General features: G+C 42.4%; 1 protein-coding gene across 2 annotated transcripts in view; it reads right to left on the minus strand.

Annotated features, from left to right (window-relative positions):
- The window catches only part of rnf13 (ring finger protein 13), a 236,351-nt gene that overhangs the window by 145,461 nt on the left and 69,514 nt on the right, over nt 1-21,376 (minus strand). For both annotated transcript variants that reach the window (XM_078205312.1, XM_078205304.1), the window contains one exon: nt 4,945-5,070. In XM_078205312.1, coding sequence (XP_078061438.1) covers nt 4,945-5,070 — 126 coding nt within the window. The remainder of the gene's footprint in view (nt 1-4,944; nt 5,071-21,376) is intronic.

Genomic DNA, 21,376 nt, shown 5'->3' on the forward strand with positions numbered 1-21,376 from the left:
TGCATCCTATCAATGTCTCGTTGCAACTTCTGACATCCCTCCACACGATCCACAACACCTCCAACCTTTGTGTCAGCAGCAAACTTACCAACCCATCCCTCCACTTCCTCATCCAGGTCATTTATAAAAATCACAAAGAGTAAGGGTCCCAGAACAGATCCCTGGGGCACTCCACTGGTGACCGACCTCCATGCAGAATATGACCCATCTATAACCACTCTTTGCCTTCCGTGGGCAAGCCAGTTCTGGATCCACAAAGCAATGTCCCCTTGGATCCAATGCCCCCTCACTTTCTCAATAAGCCTTGCATGGGGCACCTTATCAAATGCCTTGCTGAAGTCCATATATACTACATCTACTGCTCTTCCTTCATCAATGTGTTCAGTCACATCCTCAAAAAATTCAATCAGGCTCGTAAGGCATGATCTGCCTTTGACAAAGCCATGCTGACTATTCTTAATCATATTATACCTCTCCAAATGTTCATAAATCCTGCCTCTCAGGATCTTCTCCATCAACTTACCAACCACTGAGGTTAGACTCACTGTTCTATAATTTCCAGGGCTATCTCTACTCCCTTTCTTGAATAAAGGAACAACATCCGCAATCCTCCGGAACCTCTCCCATCTCCATTGATGATGCAGAGATCATCGCCAGAGGCTCAGCAATCTCCTCCCTCGCCTCCCACAGTAGCGGTCCCGGCCTCACACATCTGGTCCCGGCGACTTATCTAACTTGATGCTTTCCAAAAGCTCCAACACATCCTCTTTCTTAATAACTACATGCTCAAGCTTTTCAGTCCGCTGCAAGTCTGCACTACAACCACCAAGGTCCTTTTCCATAGTGAATACTGAAGTAAAGTATTCATTAAATACCTTGCTATTTCTTCCGGTTCCATACAAACTTTCCCACCGTCACACTTGATAGGTCATAGAACATAGAACAGTACAGCACAGAACAGGCCCTTCGGCCCACGATGTTGTGCCGAACTTTATCTGAAACCAAGATCAAGCTATCCCACTCCCTATCATCCTGGTGTGCTCCATGTGCCTATCCAATAACCGCTTAAATGTTTCTAAAGTGTCTGACTCCACTATCACTGCAGGCAGTCCATTCCACACCCCAACCACTCTCTGCGTAAAGAACCTACCTCTGATATCCGTCCTGTATCTCCCACCACGAACCCTATAGTTATGCCCCCTTGTAATAGCTCCATCCACCCGAGGAAATAGTCTTTGAACGTTCACTCTAACTATCCCCTTCATCATTTTATACACCTCTATTAAGTCTCCCCTCAGCCTCCTCCGCTCCAGAGAGAACAGCCCTAGCTCCCTCAACCTTTCCTCATATGACCTATTCTCCTATCCTATTCTTTCACGACTTACCCTCTTGCTCTTCATATACTTGTAGAATGCCTTGGGGCTTTCCTTAATCCTGCCTGCCAAGGCCTTCTCATGACCGCTTCTGGCTCTCCTAATTGCCTTCTTAAGATCCTTCCTATTAGCTGTATACTCTTCAAGATCTCTAACATTACCTAGCTCCCTGAACCTTTTGTAAGCTTTTCTTTTCTTCTTGACTAGATTCATTACAACCTTTGTATACCACGGTTCCTGTAACCTACCATAACTTCCCGGTCTCATTGGAACGTTGCTATGCAGAACTCCAGACAAATATTCCCTGAAACTTTGCCACATTTCTTCCATACATTTCCCTGAGAAAACCTCTTTCCAATTTAAGCCTCCAATTTCCTGCCTGATAGCCTCATAATTCCCCTTACTCCAATTAAACACTTTTCTAACTTGTCTGATCCTATCTCTCTCCAAAGCTATTGTAAAGGAGATAGAATTATGATCACTATCTCCAAAATGCTCTCCCACTGAGAGATCTGACACCTGACCAGGTTCATTTCCCAATACCAAATCAAGTATAGCCTCTCCTCTTGTTGGCTTATCTACATACTGTGTCAAGAAACCCTCCTGAACACACTTAACAAACTCCTCCCCATCTACACCCCTTACTCTAGGGACATTCCAATCAATATTTGGGAAGTTAAAATCTCCCATCACGACAACTCTTATTATTACACCTTTCCAGGATCTGTTTCCCTATCTGCTCCTCAACATCCCTGTTACTATTGGCCGGCCTATAGAAAACACCCAGTAAAGTTATTGACCCCTTCCTGTTCCTAACCTCCACCCACAGAGACTCCGTAGACAATCCCTCCATGGTGTCCATCTTTTCTGCAGCCGTGACACTATCTCTGATCAACAGTGCCACTCCCCCACCTCTTTTGCCTCCCTCCCTGTCCCTTCTGAAACATCTGAAACCCGGCACTTGAAGTAACCAGTCTTGTCCCTCAGTCATCCAAGTCTCTGTAATGGCCACCATATCATATTTCCAAGTAGTGATCCACGCTCTAAGCTCATCCACTTTGTTCACAACATTCCTTGCATTAAAATAGACACATCTCAAACCTTCAGTCTGAGCGCTCCCCTTCTCAGTGGAGATTACCAGTGACCAGAAATTGAACTGAACTGGCCACATAAATACTGTGGCTACAAAGAATCAGCGGCTGGGAATTCCGTGCCAAGTAACTTGACTCCTGACACCCCAAAGTATTTCCACCATTATTTACAAGGCTCAACTCAGGAGTGCAATGGAATACTCTCCAATCTGTCTGAGCAGTGTAGTTCCAACAACACTCAAGGGACTTGACACCATCCAGGACAAAGCAGACAGCTTGAATAGCATCCCATCCACCACTTTAAACATGCATTCCTCCACCACTGACACACAATGACAGCAGTGTGGACCATCTACAAGATGCATTGCAGCAATCACCAAGGCTCCCCTGACAGTACCTTCCAAACCCACGATCTCCATTACTAATGATTACGGCAGCAGATGCATGGAAACACAGCCCTGACATGGAAGTGTCTCAACTTCACTGTCGCGGGATCAAAATTGTAGAATTCAACATCACTTTGGATGTACCTACACCACATGGACTGCAGTGTTTCAAGGTGGCTCAACACCACTTTCTCGAGGGCAATTAGGGAAGGGCAAGAAATGCTGGCCTGATTAGGCCAGCAATGCCCATTCCCCTCTAAGAATTCAAAAATATATTGTACTTATTTGGGCATTAGGGCCAGCAACATCAACCTGAAACCCTACACAATGTTTACACTCAAATGTTCGATTGGTCTAGACCACAGAATTAATATGCAAATCAATGGTTATTATGCATGCCTTCATTATGTATCACTTCACTTCATAGTGTATCTTTCTCCCCATCAAGAAAGAATACTATATCTAGCTCCAACATTAACCTCTGCTTCAGGGTTGCTAATTACCTGATCAGCAGAGTTCCTCAGCTGGATGTCTCAGTATCTATCTGGCCTTCCTTAAGCAATAGCCCCAGCTGCAAGTAAGTTTGCAGGTACAATGAAGAATATGTGCACTGATCATAGAACATAGAATCATAGAAACCCTACAGTACAGAAAGAGGCCATTCGGCCCATCGAGTCTGCACCGACCACAATCCCACCCAGGCCCTACCCCCATATCCCTACATATTTTACCCGCTAATCCCTCCAATCTATGCATCCCAGGACACTAAGGGGCAATTTTAGCATGGCCAATCAACCTAACCCGCACATCTTTGGACTGTGGGAGGAAACCGGAGCACCCGGAGGAAACCCACGCAGACACGAGGAGAATGTGCAAACTCCACACAGACAGTGACCCAAGCTGGGAATCGAACCCAGGTCCCTGGAGCTGTGAAGCAGCAGTGCTAACCACTGTGCCACCCCACTGGTGGAATTGCTGAGGACAATACTTGAACCAGTTCTTCCAAGGGCAATAGAGTTCCCAATTTAGATTTGGCTAAAAGTGATGGACCCACAGGAAATGTTTGCTGGGGGTAAATGGCAGAGTTACTTTTACCTTTCGCCAGATAAGAGCAAACTTCTTCATGGGACAGCATGGTACCACAGTGGTTAGCACTGCTGCATCACAGCACCAGGGACCTGGGTTCAATTCCGGCTTTGGGTGACTGTGTGGAGTTTGCACGTTTGCAGGGTTTCCTCTGGGTACACCTGTTCCCTCCCACAGTCCAAAGATGGGCAGGTCAGGTGGATTGGCCATGCTAAATTGTCCCTTAGTGTCCTAAGATGTGTAGGTTAGAGGGATTAGCGGGATAAATGTGTGGGGTCGCAGAGAGTGGGCCTGGGTGAGATGCTTTGTCAGAGTGTCGATGGGCCAAGTGGCCTCCTTCTGCACTGTATCCATTTTATGATTTGCAGCTAGTTACCAGACATTTAGCTGTTAATTCAGACTGCAATGCACCTCAATGTAATTCTTTAAAAATAGTTTTTCCGACTCAAATAAGGCTATTTTTCCTTGATCAGAGCTCAGGTGGTAGGACTTCCAATTATTCTGGATCGCAGTGTTGCCGCATATGCCACGGTGAACATTTAGCCCCCGCCTCTCCTTCCCCATTTCCTCCCACACAAGAGTTCCTGTGGCAGATTTTACCACTTCCCAAGCTGCAGGCCAAGTTCCCTGGCTCAGTCATTCACTCGTCGGTTGGCACATTCAAATTAGGGAAAGGAATTCATGCTGCAAAAATTCAGCATTACCTGCCCTATGAGTGAGCGAGATAAGCTTAAATATACTTGATTTATAAAATATCAAAAAGAACATAAAACATGGTCAGCTAGGTAAGCTCGAGCAAAGAGCTAATTAAGCCACTTTTCTGCTGGTCTCAACACAGAGGCTGTAATACATTCATGATAGTGCGAGTCACATTATTTGTTATCTGGACTGAACACAAGTTAGTGTGTATTCAACATTAGTCAATTAAAATTGAAAACATTCAAGGCTACTGTTACGAACATTGACAAATCTTACACAAAGTATTCAAATGTTTCAACTGTGACTCACCTTGATATCAAAATTGCAGTCAAATCTTCTTATCAGAACAATGAAGTTCATAGAGGAATTGTCCGTCATTGGTGGCGAAATGATTGGCTCACAAGCATTCTTCGGTCTTGAATAAACTAAGAAACCCTACAAGTAAACAAAAAGCAAACGGGGGAAAAGCAGTTAAATATTCAGAAACCAAAATCCACATATCAAAAATTATAAGAGGCAGATCTGAATATTTTGCCAAAGTACACTTTAAGTTTACTTTAACTGTCTGTGTTAAGTTTGCACGTTCTCCCCATGTCTGCATGGGTTTCCTCCAGGTGTTCCAGTTTCCCCCCCACAGTCCAAAGATGTGCAGATTAGATGGATTGGCTGTGCTAAATTGGCCCTTGGGGTCACAAAATGTGTAAATTAGGTGGATTAGCAGGGTAAATATGTGGGGCTACGGGGATAGTGCCTGGGTGGAATGCTCTGTTGGAGAGTTGGTGCAGACCCGATGGGCCAAATGGCCTCCTTCTGCACTGTAGGGATTCTATGATAACTCTGATTTATAGTTTTTTTGCATTCATGAGGAATTGTTTTTCCCTCCCCCCACCCCTCGTTCCACAAATGCAAACAATGTTTTCTCAGTTGGTTTAATGGATCTTGATCAATTGGGCCAGTGGGCTGACGAATGGCAGATGGAGTTTAATTTAGACAAATGTGAAGTAATGCATTTTGGTGGATTGAACCAGGGCAGGACTTACTCAGTTAATGGTAGGGCGTTGGGGAGAGTTACAGAACAAAGAGATCAAGGGGTACATGTTCATAGCTCCTTGAAAGTGGAGTCACTGTTGGACAGAGTGGTGAAGGCGGCATTTGGCATGCTTGGTTTCATCGGTCAGAACATTGAATACAGGAGTTGGGACGTCTTGTTGAAGTTGTACAAGAAAGACATTGGTACGGCCACACTTGGAATACTGTGTGCAATTCCGGTCACCCTATTATAGAAAGGATAGTATTAAACTAGAAAGAGTGCAGAAAAGATTTACTAGGATGCTACCGGGACTTGACGGATTGAGTTATAAGGAGAGGCTGAATAGACTGGGACTTCTTTCTCCGGAGTGTAGGAGGCTGAGGGGTGACCTTATAGAGGTCTATAAAATAATGAGGGGCATAGACAAGGTAGATAGTCAATATCTTTTCCCAAAGGTAGGGGAGCCTAAAACTAGAGGGCATAGGTTTAAGGTGAGAGAGGAGAGATACAAGAGTGTCCAGAGGGGCAATTTTTTCACACACAGGGTGGTGAGTGTCTGGAACAAGCTGCCAGACGTAGTAGTAGAGGCGGGTACAATTTTATCTTTTAAAAAGCATTTAGATAGTTACATGGGTATGATGTATAGAGGGATATGGGCCAAATGTGGGCAATTGGGATTAGTTTAGGGGTTTAAAAAAAAGGGCGGCATGGACAAGTTGGGCCGAATGGCCTGTTTCCATGCTGTAAACCTCTATGACGCTAATATTTACATGTAATTAAACACACACATTATACCAATGCAATCCATTATGTTTAATTTTTGAGAAGCGGCTATCAAAGTCATTTATAAGTCATATTAAGATCTGAACTCTGAGATAGGTTCATGTTAATGGGACAAAGTACGAATGCAACTCTAGTTTCTAAGGCAATCTCTAATTGAAATCAAACAAAAATTACAAGAAATATCATTTATCAAACTTCAGTCTACTATTGAGATGATATACTGAATCATCATGGCATAAATGTCTTCAATCAGTTAAAACAATTAAAGATAGTCCAGTATGTATATTTTCTTTCACAACCCCTTACACTTGTACCCAGAATTATTTCAATACAACTATCACTGGATGCAAGAATAAATGTGTAGAAATATGCTCATCTCGCTGATCCCACGACTCATATTCAAGTGTCAGTATTGGGGTGTTTGCCAACAATCATTGAAACAAATTCAAATTCCTTCTTACATATTATACATAAAAACAATGTTGGTTAGTGGCAAGTAGTTCCTAATTTTATTTACATTTAATTGGCACCCTAATGAACAGCATTAAGGAGGTCAGTTATGTATTAAAAGTCTTAATGCTGAACTTCACCACATGGGACATCTGGTCTATGCAGCTTTCCAGGAAATAGGAATACATACATTCATGCAGATATTTAAAATCCCTTCTTGTAACAAATGCCATAATCAAATTCAACGGGTCTCCTTGCAGCATGTTATAATCTCAGACTGGCTCAGATCAATGTCAGGGAATCAACAACTACAGCAGAAGTTGTGCATTCCTTTCCATCCAGATCACATTCCAACACAAGCTGCTGGGTTTTGTGGGAGCGGCACTCAAGTAAACAAAATATGGAAAAAAGATAATCAGGAAACGAACAGAACTGATGCTATCATGGCTCACTCGGCTGCTGTTCAGGACAATTTGCTAATTAAGTTGAACTGCTCATCTATTGAATTTTGTGCTTCAAGTCAAATGTGCAGTCCATCCAATAACATTGCTTTCTTCTTTAAAATTTTATTTTAAGCAATACCGTGCACAAAAAGGCAAGAGGGAGGAAGTTTCCTGTTTTTCCCCCAAATTCAATCTTTTATCTTCAACTCCACCCATTTCAGGATTTTCCGAAATGCTGGGGTATGATTCTACATGCGCTAATCACCCTGCAGTCATTGAATTGGCCACTCCAAATGTGGGCACAAACAAGTGTGACCATGATATTCAATCACATCTCAGCTGAACCCTGCCCTCATGAGACAAACTAAGTGTGTGCGCATTATCAGAGCTCACTGTGGTAGCAGTGGTTGATTTTTTTTTCCTCTTTAACCAAGGTAAATGAGGCCACTCAGATTAGTTAGCCGAGTAAACATTAGGAATTGACCTGGGATTTCCCGATCTGTAGCCATATTGAGCAATGCACTAACGATCAGCCTCCTAACCAAGCCTAACCACCCAAAATAGGAATGCATACAAACCAAACACAGAAATAAATTCCGAAAGAGCACGGTATCAGTATCTAAACAACAAGCTATTACTGGTATGCATTAAATCTGATGAAGAATGTTGTTAAAAGTTTTCTTGAAAAACCAAAGTCTGGTAAAGATCTTAATAATTCAGCAAGAATTCTCTCATTTGCCTTAAAGGATTAATGAAGGGAAGGGAAAGGAAATGGATATGGTAGCATAATTTTTTAAAAAGTTTATTTATTGTCACAAGTAGGCTTACATTAATGCTGCAATGAAGTTACTGTGAAAATCCCTTAGTCGCCAAACTCCGGCGTCTGCTTGGGTACACGGAGGGAGAATTTAGCATGGCCAATGCACCTAACCAGCACATCAATGGATGTGCTCCAGGGCTAGTAATACAGGGCCTAATTAATGGGAAACATATCTTCAAATTTCATCACTGCTAAGGTGAATTTTATTTCAGATAATTAAATAAAATCTGGAATTCAAAAGGAAAGCCAGCATCAGATAATGCTGACTATGAAATTAATGTCCTTTAGGGAAGGAAATGTGCCATCTTTCTTTGGTCTGGTGTACTCCAGACCTATAGCAACATTGTTGTCTCTAATTGCTCTGAGATGGCCTAGCAAGCCACTCAGTTGTTTCAATCATTACACAAAACCAGATGAATCAACTGAGGCACCAGACACAAAAAGGGACACCCAGAGGCCAGCCAACTTCAAAGTCCTCCTCAACATAGTTCTGTGAAAGGGAAATCACAATTAACCAATTTACTGGAGTTCTTTGAGGAAGTAACGTGTGCTGTGGATAAAGGGAAACTGGTGGATGCACTGTACTTAGGTTTCAAGCAGGCATTTGATAAGGTGCCACATCAAAAATTATTGTGGAAAATAAAACACCATTGTGTCGGGGGCAACAGATTGGCATGGAGGGAAGATTGGCTAGCCAACAGGAAACAGTAGGCATAAATGTGCCATTTTCTGATTGGCAAGATGTAACAAATGGTGTTCCATAGGGATCAGTGCTGGGGCCAAACGAGTCATAGAGGTTTACAGCATGTAAACAGGCCCTTCGGTCCAACTTGTCCATGCTGCCCCTTTTTTTAAACCCCTAAGCGAGCCCCAATTGCCCGCGTTTGGCCCATATCCCTCCATACCCATCTTACCATCATATAAATGACTTGGATGAAGGGACCAAAGGTATGGTTGCTAAATTTGTTGAGGAGGACACGGAGGCTACAAAGGGGTATAGATAGGTTAAGTTAGTGGGCAAAGATCTGGTAAATGGAGTATCATGTGGGAAAATGTGCAATTGCCCTTTTCCGCAGGAAGAATACAAAGCATACCATCTAAATGGTGAGCGACAATGACATGCTTGAAGTTTTAAATTCTGAGGAATAACAAAAAAGTAGCAGTAAAGACAAAATGTCTGCCAGTCTCCTATCTCTTCACAGAATCAGCTCTGCATTTGCTGAGTACAATTTACAAACTGATCTATAGCTTTCTTCCCTTCAATTTGGAATATGGTGACGTTTGCGAATTATCAAAATACTAATGAAGTTTTATTTCAAAATGAATTTGAGCACTATGCATTACATTTGAAATTGTGACTTTACTGTAGCTATTTTTCTATTATCTGTACCGATGACCAACTTCATTCTGCTCGGCCATGCTACAATCAAAAGCCCTTGTCCCCACACTGGTCATTGCAGCTAACAATCCTTAGAAAATCGCTTTAAAACCTGAAGTAATTATACTATGGATAGGAATATTTGGTCTCCTCTAGTGATGACCTAATTTGAACCCAGGGCAATCAAAGCATATGGGAACAGTCAAGGGAGTGACTGAAAAACAAAGAAAATGCAGGGGGAGGAACATACAAAAATCAAACATCTCAACCATGACTGAGAATTCTATGGTTTAATTAAAAGTACTCTTGATAGGTTGCACAATGTAGTCAAGCAACAAGATGAACCACATCAAGTTAAGTTAGCATAACCAAGGAGACAGCCACAGAATTGAGCTTGCCTCCTTAACAGTAATCCCTCCATCTAACAAGAAATTCTAACTTTTTTTTGCTGTCTTCTTTCCCACCAGCCCCCTCCCCCATCCCCACACATCCTTTGCAGATTACTTTTGTATAAACATTCGAATGATGGATTCAGAGTTAAGAATGGAGGGAGCAGCATATATATCAAAATAAATTACCACCAGTGAAACTTGAATAAATTCTGTTCCACAACATACTTAATTGCTGGGCAAAATTTAAAGTCAATTTTGCGAGATTCTTCAACAGAATCAGTGGGCCACTAGTTGCGATGGTCAGAATCAACTCCTGCTTTTGTTCTGAAAATGGCTGCAACTGACTCTTAATTATTAAGAGATAGAGAGAGCTAAAAGGAGCATTTCACACACCATGTCTGCAAAGATGTCATGATTTAAAAACTTTGCTGCTAATCATTTTGGTTGCAGATCCACCAGGGGAAAGGAATCTGTTGTTTCTGAGTTTGAATTTGATTAATAGCTCCACACTCTCCACCTGATGGATAATACCGGACTTGCACATCAACAGTGTAGTGTTGCATAGCTCCAGGCAAATAAAGGGCCTAGACTTTCTCACATAAGAACTTTTCATCAAATTGTTTGAAATGCTGTAGAAAACTGATAATTTTTCTGACCTTGTATGTTTGTAAAAATGTTTTTGCAAGTTAGCGTGAACCTTAGGTTTATCTACCTGATTGCATTTTGCTTTTTGATAAACCAGATATGTAATTGGAGCCTGAAAAATTTCCAAAAACATTTGCACATGAGTTGGAGAGGCCCAGAGTTAAGATTTCCAGTACTTACATACAAAGTTTACTTCTTGGCAGGGTATGCTATCTCACACATTACAGACAAGGTTACATTATGGTTTTAGCCACAAGCTTGTCTGTGGCATGGCCCTTTTCACTGAGCACAAATGCGCAATACCCCACTGACCCCAACACACATTCATTACAACTTGAGTATCAGTGTTAACCCACATCATAGTCGAGTTCTTCAGTATTCTGAAGGAGAGCAATGGCAGTACAGGTCAGGGAGATAGCGATGGAAAAGTGACAGCTACCATGTAGAAGATTAGAACTGCATACAAAAAGTCAGAAGCCATTTGGTCTATTGAGTTCATTGTTGTACACCCTGCATAAAATACAGGATCTCCAAAACAGCATCAAAAAGTTAAACTGTTTAAATTTGTACGTCCACTATCTTCTCTAGGAAATCATTTTGGGAAATATGCAAAGGTGCCTCAAGACATCAATCCCTGAATTTGTTTTTTGCGTTGTGTTGACCAGCAGTGTTGGTTTACTCAAAATTTGCCCACATTAATTAACTTGAGCACCTAATTTTATTTTAACGTTCCCAGGAACCACCTCAAACCAGTCAGTTGCTTGGTTCAAATAACTTAAAATCTGGTCTCTCAACTCAGATATTATCTGAGCATCTTAATTGCATTGCAGCTTTAAAAACACATTCCGAACCATGACCTGCATTATAATGATGCCTTCCATGGACAAAATGCCCACCTTTTTGGTATGTCATGGCAACAGACATGCAGCATAAGGACGTCCTTGTCAATATTTGTGAGATCTTTTTCAGCCCAAGATTTACAAACTTTCGTGGAGATTATTTGCTTACTTACAAGTAGGTAATAAGAAAGGAATTCCCAAGGTCAAGGAAATAACAGTGCCAGCCCAGTGTTGTTTGATCAAATGCCTGCATGACACTTCTGACCAATTTGCAAATCTTCCAGTGTGGCAGACATTATGCAAGCCTGAAGACACCCGAGGAAACAGACAGTGCGGACTGAGAGAGAAACAATTTCTGCTAGATGTAAAGTCAAAAGCTAGAGGGCATATTGAAAAGAAATTAGAGACTGACCTTTCAGAAGTGAAATTAGGAAGCACATATTCAAGTAGAGGGCAGTGCACGTTTGGAACTCTCTTCCACAAACAGCAATTGAAGCGAGATCAATTATTAATTTTAAAATGGAGATTTATAGATTCATCAGGGTATCACGGGAAAAGGCGGGTAAATTGAGTTTGCTTGCAGATCAGCTGGGATGAGCAGGTTTCAGGGACTGAATAATCTACTCACATTGCCAGGTAATTTTGACCAGACACACTGTACAATTTTTCTTACTCCAGTTCACTTATAGAAAAAAGAGGAAACATTGTATTCTTTTCCATGATGTATCAGCGGGTACAGCAAATAAATGCAAGTACGTATCTGTGTGGTGCTCGTTTAGGATATGATTTAGATTATAAGCTTCCATGTAACAATAACTACAAAGATGACATTTCTATAAGTTAGAGCATTGTATGAATAAATAATGTGATGCATTTATACCTATAGCATTAGGGAAAGCCAGTCTTAAACAAAGTATTAGTAAACTACACATCATCAGGAATCTGATTGGTAAAGTATTAAAGTATTTAGCGTCTGGTTTCATTTAAATGGTTTCTCTGCTGTGACAGGATGCAGAGGAGATTAACCAGGATGTTGCCTGGGCTGGAGCGTTTCAGCTATGAAGAGAGGCTGGTTAGGTTGGGGTTAGAGTCATAGAGGTTTACAGCATGGAAACAGGCCCTTCGGCCCAACTTGTCCATGCCACCCTTTTTTTTTAAACCCCTAAGCTAAACCCAATTGCCTGCATTTGGCCCATATCCCTCTACACCTGTTGTACCCATGTAACTATCTAAATGCTTTTTAAAAGATAAAATTGTATCCGCCTCTACTACTACCTCTGGCAGCTTGTTCCAGACACTCACCACCCTGTGTGTGAAAAAGTTGCCCCTCTGGACACTTTTGTATCTCTCTCCTCTCACCTTAAACCTATGCCCTCTAGTTTTAGACTCCCCTACCTTTGGGAAAAGATATTGACTATCTACCTTGTCTATGCCCCTCATTATTTTATAGACCTCTATAAGATCACCCCTCGGCCTCCTACGCTCCAGAGAAAAAAGTCCCAGTCTATTCAGCCTCGCCTTATAACTCAATCCATCAAGTCCCGGTAGCATCCTAGTAAATCATTTCTGCACTCTTTCTAGTTTAATAATATCCTTTCTATAATAGGGTGACCAGAATTGCACACAGTATTCCAAGTGTGGCCTTACCAATGTCTTGTACAACTTCAACAAGACGTCCCAACTCCTGTATTCAATGTTCTGACCGATGAAACCAAGCATGCTGAATGCCTTCTTCACCACTCTGTCCACCTGTGACTCCACTTTCAAGGAGCTATGAACATGTACCCCTAGATCTCTTTGTTCTGTAACTCTCCCCAACGCCCTACCATTAACTGAGTAAGTCCTGCCCTGGTTCAATCTACCAAAATGCATCACCTCGCATTTGTCTAAATTAAACTCCATCTGCCATTCGTCAGCCCACTGGCCCAATTGATCAAGATCCTGTTGCAATTGGAGATAACTTTCTTCACTGTCCACTATGCCACCAATCTTGGTGTCATCTGCAAACTTACTAACCATGCCCTCTATATTCTCATACAAATCATTAATATAAATGACAAATAACAGTGGGTCCAGCACTGATCCCTGAGGCACACCGCTGGTCACAGGCCTCCAGTTTGAAAAACAACTCTCTACAACCACCCCCTGGTTTCTGTCAAGAAGCCAATTTTGTATCCATTTAGATACCTCACCCTGGATCCCATGAGATTTAACTTGATGCAACAACTTACCATGTGGTACCTTGTCAAAGGCCTTGCTAAAGTCCATGTCGACAACATCAACTGCACTGCCCTCATCGACCTTCTTGGTTATCCCTTCAAAAAACTCAATTAAATTTGAGACATATGATTTCCCACTCACAAAGTCATGCTGACTGTCCCTAATCAGTCCTTGCATCTCCAAATGCCTGTAGATCCTTGCATCTCAAAATACCTTCCAACAATTTACCCAACCACAGATGTGAGGCTCACTGGCCTGTAGTTCCCAGGCTTTTCCCTGCAGCCCTTTTTAAACAAAGGCACAACATTTGCCACTCTCCAATCTTCAGGCACCTCACCCGTGACTATTGATGATTCAAATATCTCGGCTAGGGGACCTGAAATTTCCTCCCTAGCCTCCCACAATGTCCTGGGATTCACTTCATCAGGTCCCAGGGATTTATCTACCTTGATGCGCTTTAAGACTTCCAGCACCTCCTCGTTTGTAATATGTATACTCAAGACATCACTATTTATTTCCCCAAGTTCCCTAACATCCATGCTTTTCTCAACAGTAAATACTGACGAGAAATATTCATTTAGGATCTCACCCATCTCTTGTGGACCCGCACATAGATGACCTTGTTGATCCTTAAGAGGCCCTACTCTATCCCTTGTTACCCTTTTGCCCTTTATGTATTTGTAGAAGCTCTTTGGATTCTCCTTTGCCTTATCTGCCAAAACAATTTTGTGTCCCCTTTTTGCCCTCCTAATTTCTCTCTTAACTCTACTCCTACACCCCCTATACTCTTCAAGAGATTCACTTGATCCCAGCTGCCTATACATGTCATGTGCCTCTTTCTTCTTCTTGACGAGGGCTTCAATATCCCGAGTCATCCAGGGTTCCCGACTTCTGCCAGCCTTGCCCTTCACTCTAAGAGGAATGTGTTTACCCTGAACGCTGGTTAACACACTTTTGAAAGCATGCCACTTACTAGATGTCCCTTTGCCTTCCCACAGACTCCTCCAATTAACTTTTGAAAGTTCCTGCCAGATACCATCAAAATTGGCCTTGCCCCAATTTAGAATTTTAACTTTTGGGACAGACCTATCATTCTCCATAGCTATCTTAAAACCAATAGAACTTTGGTCACTAGTCCCAAAGTGATCCCTCACTAACACTTCTGTCACCTGCCCTTCCTAATTTCCCAAGAGGTCATGTTTTGCCCCCTCTCTAGTTGGGCCATCCAAATGTGCTCTCTAACTTCTGTGCTGTCCTCAAACTTCTCTTCTGACTCCCTACTGCTTTGGATCCCACCCACCTGCCAAACTAGTTTAAACCCTCCCGAGTGACTCTAAGCAAATCTCCCCGTCAGAATGTAAGTCCCCATCCAGTTCAAATGTAACCCATCCCTCTTGAACAGATCAGCCCTTCTCCAGAAAAGGTCCCAATGATCCAAAAATCTAAATCCCTGCCCCCTGCACCAGATGTCAAGCCAGGCATTCATCTGCCTAATCCTCCTATTCCTACTCTCAGTGGCACGTGGCACCTGTAGTAGTCCTGAAATTACTACCTTCGAGGTCCTGCACGTTAGCCTTCTGCCCAACTCTCTATATTCACATTTCAGGACCTCATCCCTTTTCCTACCTATGTCGCTGGTACCAATATGTATAGCGACCTCTGGCTGCTCCCCCTCCCCCTTAAGAATGTCTTCCTGAGAGCAGAGAAGGCTGCGGGGGGGATTTGATTGAGGTGTACGATATTATGAAGGACTTAGATCAGGTAAATAGGAAGAAATATTTCCCCTTAGTAGAGGGGTCAACAACCAGGGGTTAAAGGCAAGGGCTGGAAAAAAACTTTTTCACCCAAAGGGTGGTGGGAATCTGAAAATCACTGCCTGAAAGGGGAAGAGGAGGCAGGAACCCACAATATTTAAGAAGCATTTAGATGAGCACCTAAAATGCCAGAGCATGCAAAGCTATGGAGTAAGCGCTGAAAAATGGGATCAGAATAGATAAGTGTTTGATGGCTGGCACAGACGTGATGGGCCTCTTGCTGTGCTCTAAAACTTTATGGGCTGGATTTCCCAGCCGCATGGGCCCCAGGAGAAGAAATTTCCGCTCGAGGTCAACTTTGACTTTACCAGTCAAATTCCTGACGATGATCTGATTTACATGGTCCACCGAATTTGCAGCCCTACCCGCTACAATTCCTTCGGCGGGTGGGATAGAAAGATTCTGCCCTATGACTCTCTCACATAGATGGATTGGCCATGTTAAATTGCCCCTTAGTGTCAGGGGGATTAGCAGGGTAAATACGTAGGGTTATGAAGATAGGGTCCGGGTGGGATTGTAGCTGGTGCAGGCTCCATGGGCTGAATGGCCTCCTTCTGCACTGTAGGGATTCGATGATTCTCATCCATCACCTTTGTGACAATTGCAATTTTTCTCATCACAGCCCCTGAAACTTTTGGCGTCATCTCTTGCCCTCATTCAATAGTTATTAATAATGGATCACATCAATGTAGCAAAAATTCAGCAGCCATTTGTTTTGCCTTTTGAGCAAAACCAAATAATAGTCAACTAGAATCAAAAAATAACTTTCACCAGGAGACACATTAAGCAATCATAGCCTTCGGCCCTCAACCAGACATTACATCTTTTTTTGGAGTAGTTTCATGATTAAAACAAATCCTGTGCAAGGGCAAAGGGTTAACCGGAGAAACGCAGATCACATCAATAATGTTAGTTCAGCAGCCTGATACTGACAACAATTTTATTTTTAGACTACTGCCGACAACGGAGGAAGGTGGCTGCAATTAATGCCATTGCAGGGCCTACTCCAATCAATAAACATAGTAATAAAATAGGCATCTGCAAAAAGGGAATGGAACTAGGGAGAGGTGGCGGCCAGAATTGATGTATTTTTCATCCACGCTTAATGATTTTCTGCTAACTTCTGCTCCGCAAAAGAAAAACGGAGCCGCGAAAAACCACTAAATTGCAAAATGTCAGAAGTTTAGCATCGAGATACAGCAGGACACAAGTTATTTTTCCATTTTTAATTGACACCTATGCAGCGCAAACAAGAGGAGTTTAAATCGAGCAAGAATTTGGTGTGAACAAAGATTCATAGAATCCCTAGAGTGCAGAAAGAGGCCGTTCGGCCCATTGTGTCTGCACCGGTTCTCCGAAAGATAGGTTGGGGCCAAGGAGAGCTCTCGCGAACACATTCCACTATCTTTCATTTTGCTCCCATCAGTACTCTTCACCCCTTAAAGGCACCATTAACACTCCCCTTTGTCTTATGTCCATGACACTATTGTCAATCTCCCCTTTGCCCCAACCTTTTTTGATTTGATTTATTGTCACACATATTAGTATCCAGTGAAAAGTATCGTTTCTTGTGCTCTATACAGAAAGCATACCGTTCATAGAGAAGGAAACGAGAGCTTGCAGAACGTAGTGTTACAGTCATAGCTAGGATTTCAAGAAAGATCAGCTTCATTCAAATCAGGTCCATTCAAAAGTCTGATGGCAGCAGGGAAGAAGCTGTTCTTGAGTTGGTTGGTACGTGACCTCAGACTTTTGTATTTTTTTCCCAACGGAAGGTGGTGGAAGAGAGTGTACTCCTGTTCTTCAATTCTGCCCCATCTCTCCTATTATATAATTCATTACATTTCTATCTTACTTCAGTTCTGTCGAAGGGTTATTTGGGCTCGAAATATCAACCCTGTTTCTCTCCTCAGATGCTGCCAGACGAGTTGAGCTTATTCAGCTATTTCAGATTTCCAGGACTGCAGTATTTTGCTTTTATTTACATAGAAACAAGAGTAAACCATTCAACCTGTCAAACCTGCTACACTATTCAATTAAACCATGGCTGATCATCTATCTTAACGCTACTTTAATGCCATCAGGATCCATAAATCTACTGATTTCTGTCTTAAACATGCTCAATGATTGAGCTGCCACAGCCCTCTGAGGTAGAGAATTCCCAAGATTCACCACTCAAAGTAAAGAAATTCCCCCTCATCCCACTCTGAAATGGACAATCCTTTATTCCGAGACTGTCAATGGGTCCTAGACTCACCAGCCAGGGAAAACATCCAATGTACCTCCACCCAGTCACCTTGTAAGAATATTGTAAGTTTCAATAAGGTCACCTCATGAGAATCCTGGCCCAGTTTCTTCAATTTCTCCTCACAAGACAATCCCGCCTCACAGGGCCAGGGGCCCCGGTTCGACTCTGTGTGGAGTCTGCACATTCTCCCCTGTGTGGAGTCTGCACGTTCTTCCCGTGTCTGTGTGGGTTTCCTCGGGTGCTCCGGTTTCTTCCCACAGTCCGAAAGATGTGCTGGTTAGGTGCATTGGCTATGCTAAATTGTCCCTTAGTGTACCCGAACAGGCGCCGGAGTGTGGCGACTAGGGGATTCTCACAGTAACTTCATTGCAATGTTAATGTAAGCCTACTTGTGGCACTAAGAAATAAACTTTAAACAGTGACAATACCACTACGCCAATGCCTGTTGTTGAATGTGGGGTGGTATGATAGCTAAGGAGAAATCAGGAGATTTTGATCTCCAAAGTTCCTTTGACAATTTCTTTAGGCCAGACTTGAAAGTTTGGACAGCTCGCTCCACTAGTCAGTTTGATGCTGGGTGGTAAGGCGCAGTTCCAATATGTTTAATACTATTGACAGCAGTGAAGTTTTGAAACTCAGCACTTGTGAATATGGTTCCATTGTCTGGTACCATGACTTTTTAAGAAAAAAACTTTTAGGTAGCCCACGAGTTGAAAAACATTGGTGTAATCTTTCAATGGCAGCATGCGATGTAGGTGACTTCACCTCAAAAATGTCCATCCAATTGGAGTGTGCATTAATGATGAGCCAAAACACTGTGGAACTTCCAGGAATGGACCAATATAATCAATATGGATTTGTGCCCATAGCCAATCAGGCCATTCCCAAGGGTGCAGTGGAGCTGTAGCAGGCAACCCTTGTTCAGTTGGCACGACAGTGCTTGACTAGCTTCTCAATATCAACACCAGGCCACCACACATAAGCATGTTCATGTTAAGAGATGCCAGGATGACGCCTGTGTAATTAAGGTAGGAGCAGCTCTCTGCCACGTACAGGAACAACTACTCTTGTTCCCCAGTATATGATGCCATCCTGACAACTCAATTCATTCTTGCCGGTAAAGAACGGTTTCATTTCAACGGAAATCTGCTCATTTGCCCATTCTATAAGTATCTTGTTTCTCACTTTGGACAGAAGTGGATCTCAATTGGTCCACTTCCTAATCTGCTTCGCTGAGACTGGCAACGTGTCTAAAACATTTAATGCTATGATGGTAGCTTGTGGTACTGGAGTACGTGATTCTTTCTTGCAAGGGTAGATGATAAGAGGATCCACTGTCTGTGTTCCAGGTAAAGTATATTCATAGATGGACAGATTTAATGCACTTCGTTAAATTCTTGCCGAGGTCACATATTGGGATACAATGAAAAGTATTGCTTCTTGCCCGCTATTCAGACAAAACATACTGTTCATGGAGTACATAGGGGAGAAGGAAAGGAGAGGGTGCAGAATAGTGTTACAGTCATAGCTAGAAAGATCAGCTTAATATATGGTCGGTCCATTTAAAAGTCTGATGACAACAGCGAAGAAGTGGCTCGAGTAGGTTGGTACGTGATCTCTTTTGTACCTTTTTCCCGATGGAAGAAAGTGGAAGGGAGTATGTCCAGGGTATGTGGGTCCTGCTTTTCCAAAGCAGTGGGGAGTGTGGACAAAGTCAATAGATGGGAGGCTGGTTTGTGTGAAGGACTGGGCTATGTTCACAACCCTTTGTAGTTTCTTGCGGTCTTGGTCAAAGCAGGAGTCATACCAAGCTGTGATATTTCTGGAAAGGATGCTTTCTCTGGTGCATCTCTCATGCCAAAACTTCCTTAGCCTCCGGAGAAAGTAGAGGCATTGGTGGGCTCTCTTAACTATAGTGTCAGCATGGAGAGACTAGGACAGGTTGTTGGTGATCTGGTCACCTAGAAACCTGAAGCTCTTGACCATTTCCACTTCATCACTGTTGATGTAGACAGGGGTATGTCCTCCACTACGCTTCAGCGAATACCCCCATTTGTGTGACCTTATGCTGGAAGGTCATTGATAAAGCAGCTAAAATCGTCTGTTACTCACTAACAAAGACTTTGGTGAGAGCATTTTCAACAACCACGGGTGTGAATCTAAAAGTCCTGATTCTTATTAGAACCAATGACACAAACAGAAGCACATTTGACATCTTGCAAAGAAAATTTATGATGAGCAGAAATTGAAAAACAAGATGAAACGTCAACATTGCAGGACTGATTTCAGGATGATGATGATGGTCAACATGTGACTTCAGGGCTAATGCAGCACTGAGCTGGGCTAATGGAAAGATGTACCAAAAGTAAGGATGTCACTAAAATCAAAACAGCATCACTGTCATTATGGAGAGATATTAAACAGAATGATGCAGGAAGTTTTTTTTAAGCAAAGGGATAGGGAAAATCTAAATATGAAGCTACAATTAAAGTAGAATTAATGAAGATCTTGATGGTCTATCAGAAATAAATGAGATAAATATCAGGGAAAAGCAGCTTATTTTCATATAGGACTGGGAACTTAATATTCCTAGGTATAGCACTAACAGGAAAGATGTGGAAGAGAAGGGAGACTTCCTACATCAGTAAGCTTTTCGCTTAATAAGGAAAGGAAATGATATTGTTCTCAGAAATGGAATGCAGCTATCAACTGTTGAAAGCTCGAGAACAATTAGTAAACAGTGACTACTAATAATATAGGTTTCAAAGCAAGAACTGAACCCAATAACAAAGCATCAAAGACAAGGTTGCTGAGATTAGGAAAAGGCAAAGTTTAGTGAGCCAAGGAGTCTTGCCAGTCTTGCCCAAATTAACTTGGCAGAAAAGATAGCAAACAGGTCAGCAGTGAGGAACTTTCAAATTTGACATGGACAAATTCAATGTATTTTTATGAAGCAAAGAGAAGGCACAAAGAAAGTTCTATGGGTAAAGGGGGATTAAAATAAAGCGAGCTTAAAAGGGAGGCAGCAATATATGCCAAATTAAATCATAAGGAACATAGAGACTCCACTGGGAAGAGGAAAAGGGCGTTGAAAAGCCTAGAAGTGAATATGAAATGGTTAGTAGATAACACCAAAGGCTTTAAAGTAGGCTAACAGTAGTGGGCGGCACGGTAGCATAGTGGTCAGCACTGCTGCCTCACAGTGCCAGGGACCCGGGTTCGATTCCTGGCTTGGGTCACTGTCTGTGTGAAATTTGCACGTTCTCCCCGTGTCTGCGTGGGTTTCCTCCGGGTGCTCCAGTTTCCTCCCATTCTGAAAGACGTGCTGGTTAGGTGCATTGACCCGAACAGGCACTGGATTGTAGCGACTAGGGGAATTTCACAGTAACTTCATTGCAGTGTTAATGTAAGCCTTACTTGTGACTAATAAATAAACTTTAAATTTTAACAGTGAAAGAATAGAACAGTAAAAAGATGAAGAAATCATTCTTACCTCGATGGAGGTTGGGCAATAAGATTATATAACGTACTAGCAAAATATTAGAAACAGTTATTCTATGAAAAGACTTGGTAAAGCTGCAAATATCCCTCCGTGGTATCTCATCTCCTCCAGACGCTTAAGCCCCTGAGATCGCTGCACTCATTTAATCCGAGCCTCTTAAGAATCCCAATTTCAGTC

This window comes from Mustelus asterias, chromosome 3 (genome assembly GCF_964213995.1).
Source record: "Mustelus asterias chromosome 3, sMusAst1.hap1.1, whole genome shotgun sequence".
Lineage (NCBI taxonomy): Eukaryota > Metazoa > Chordata > Chondrichthyes > Carcharhiniformes > Triakidae > Mustelus > Mustelus asterias.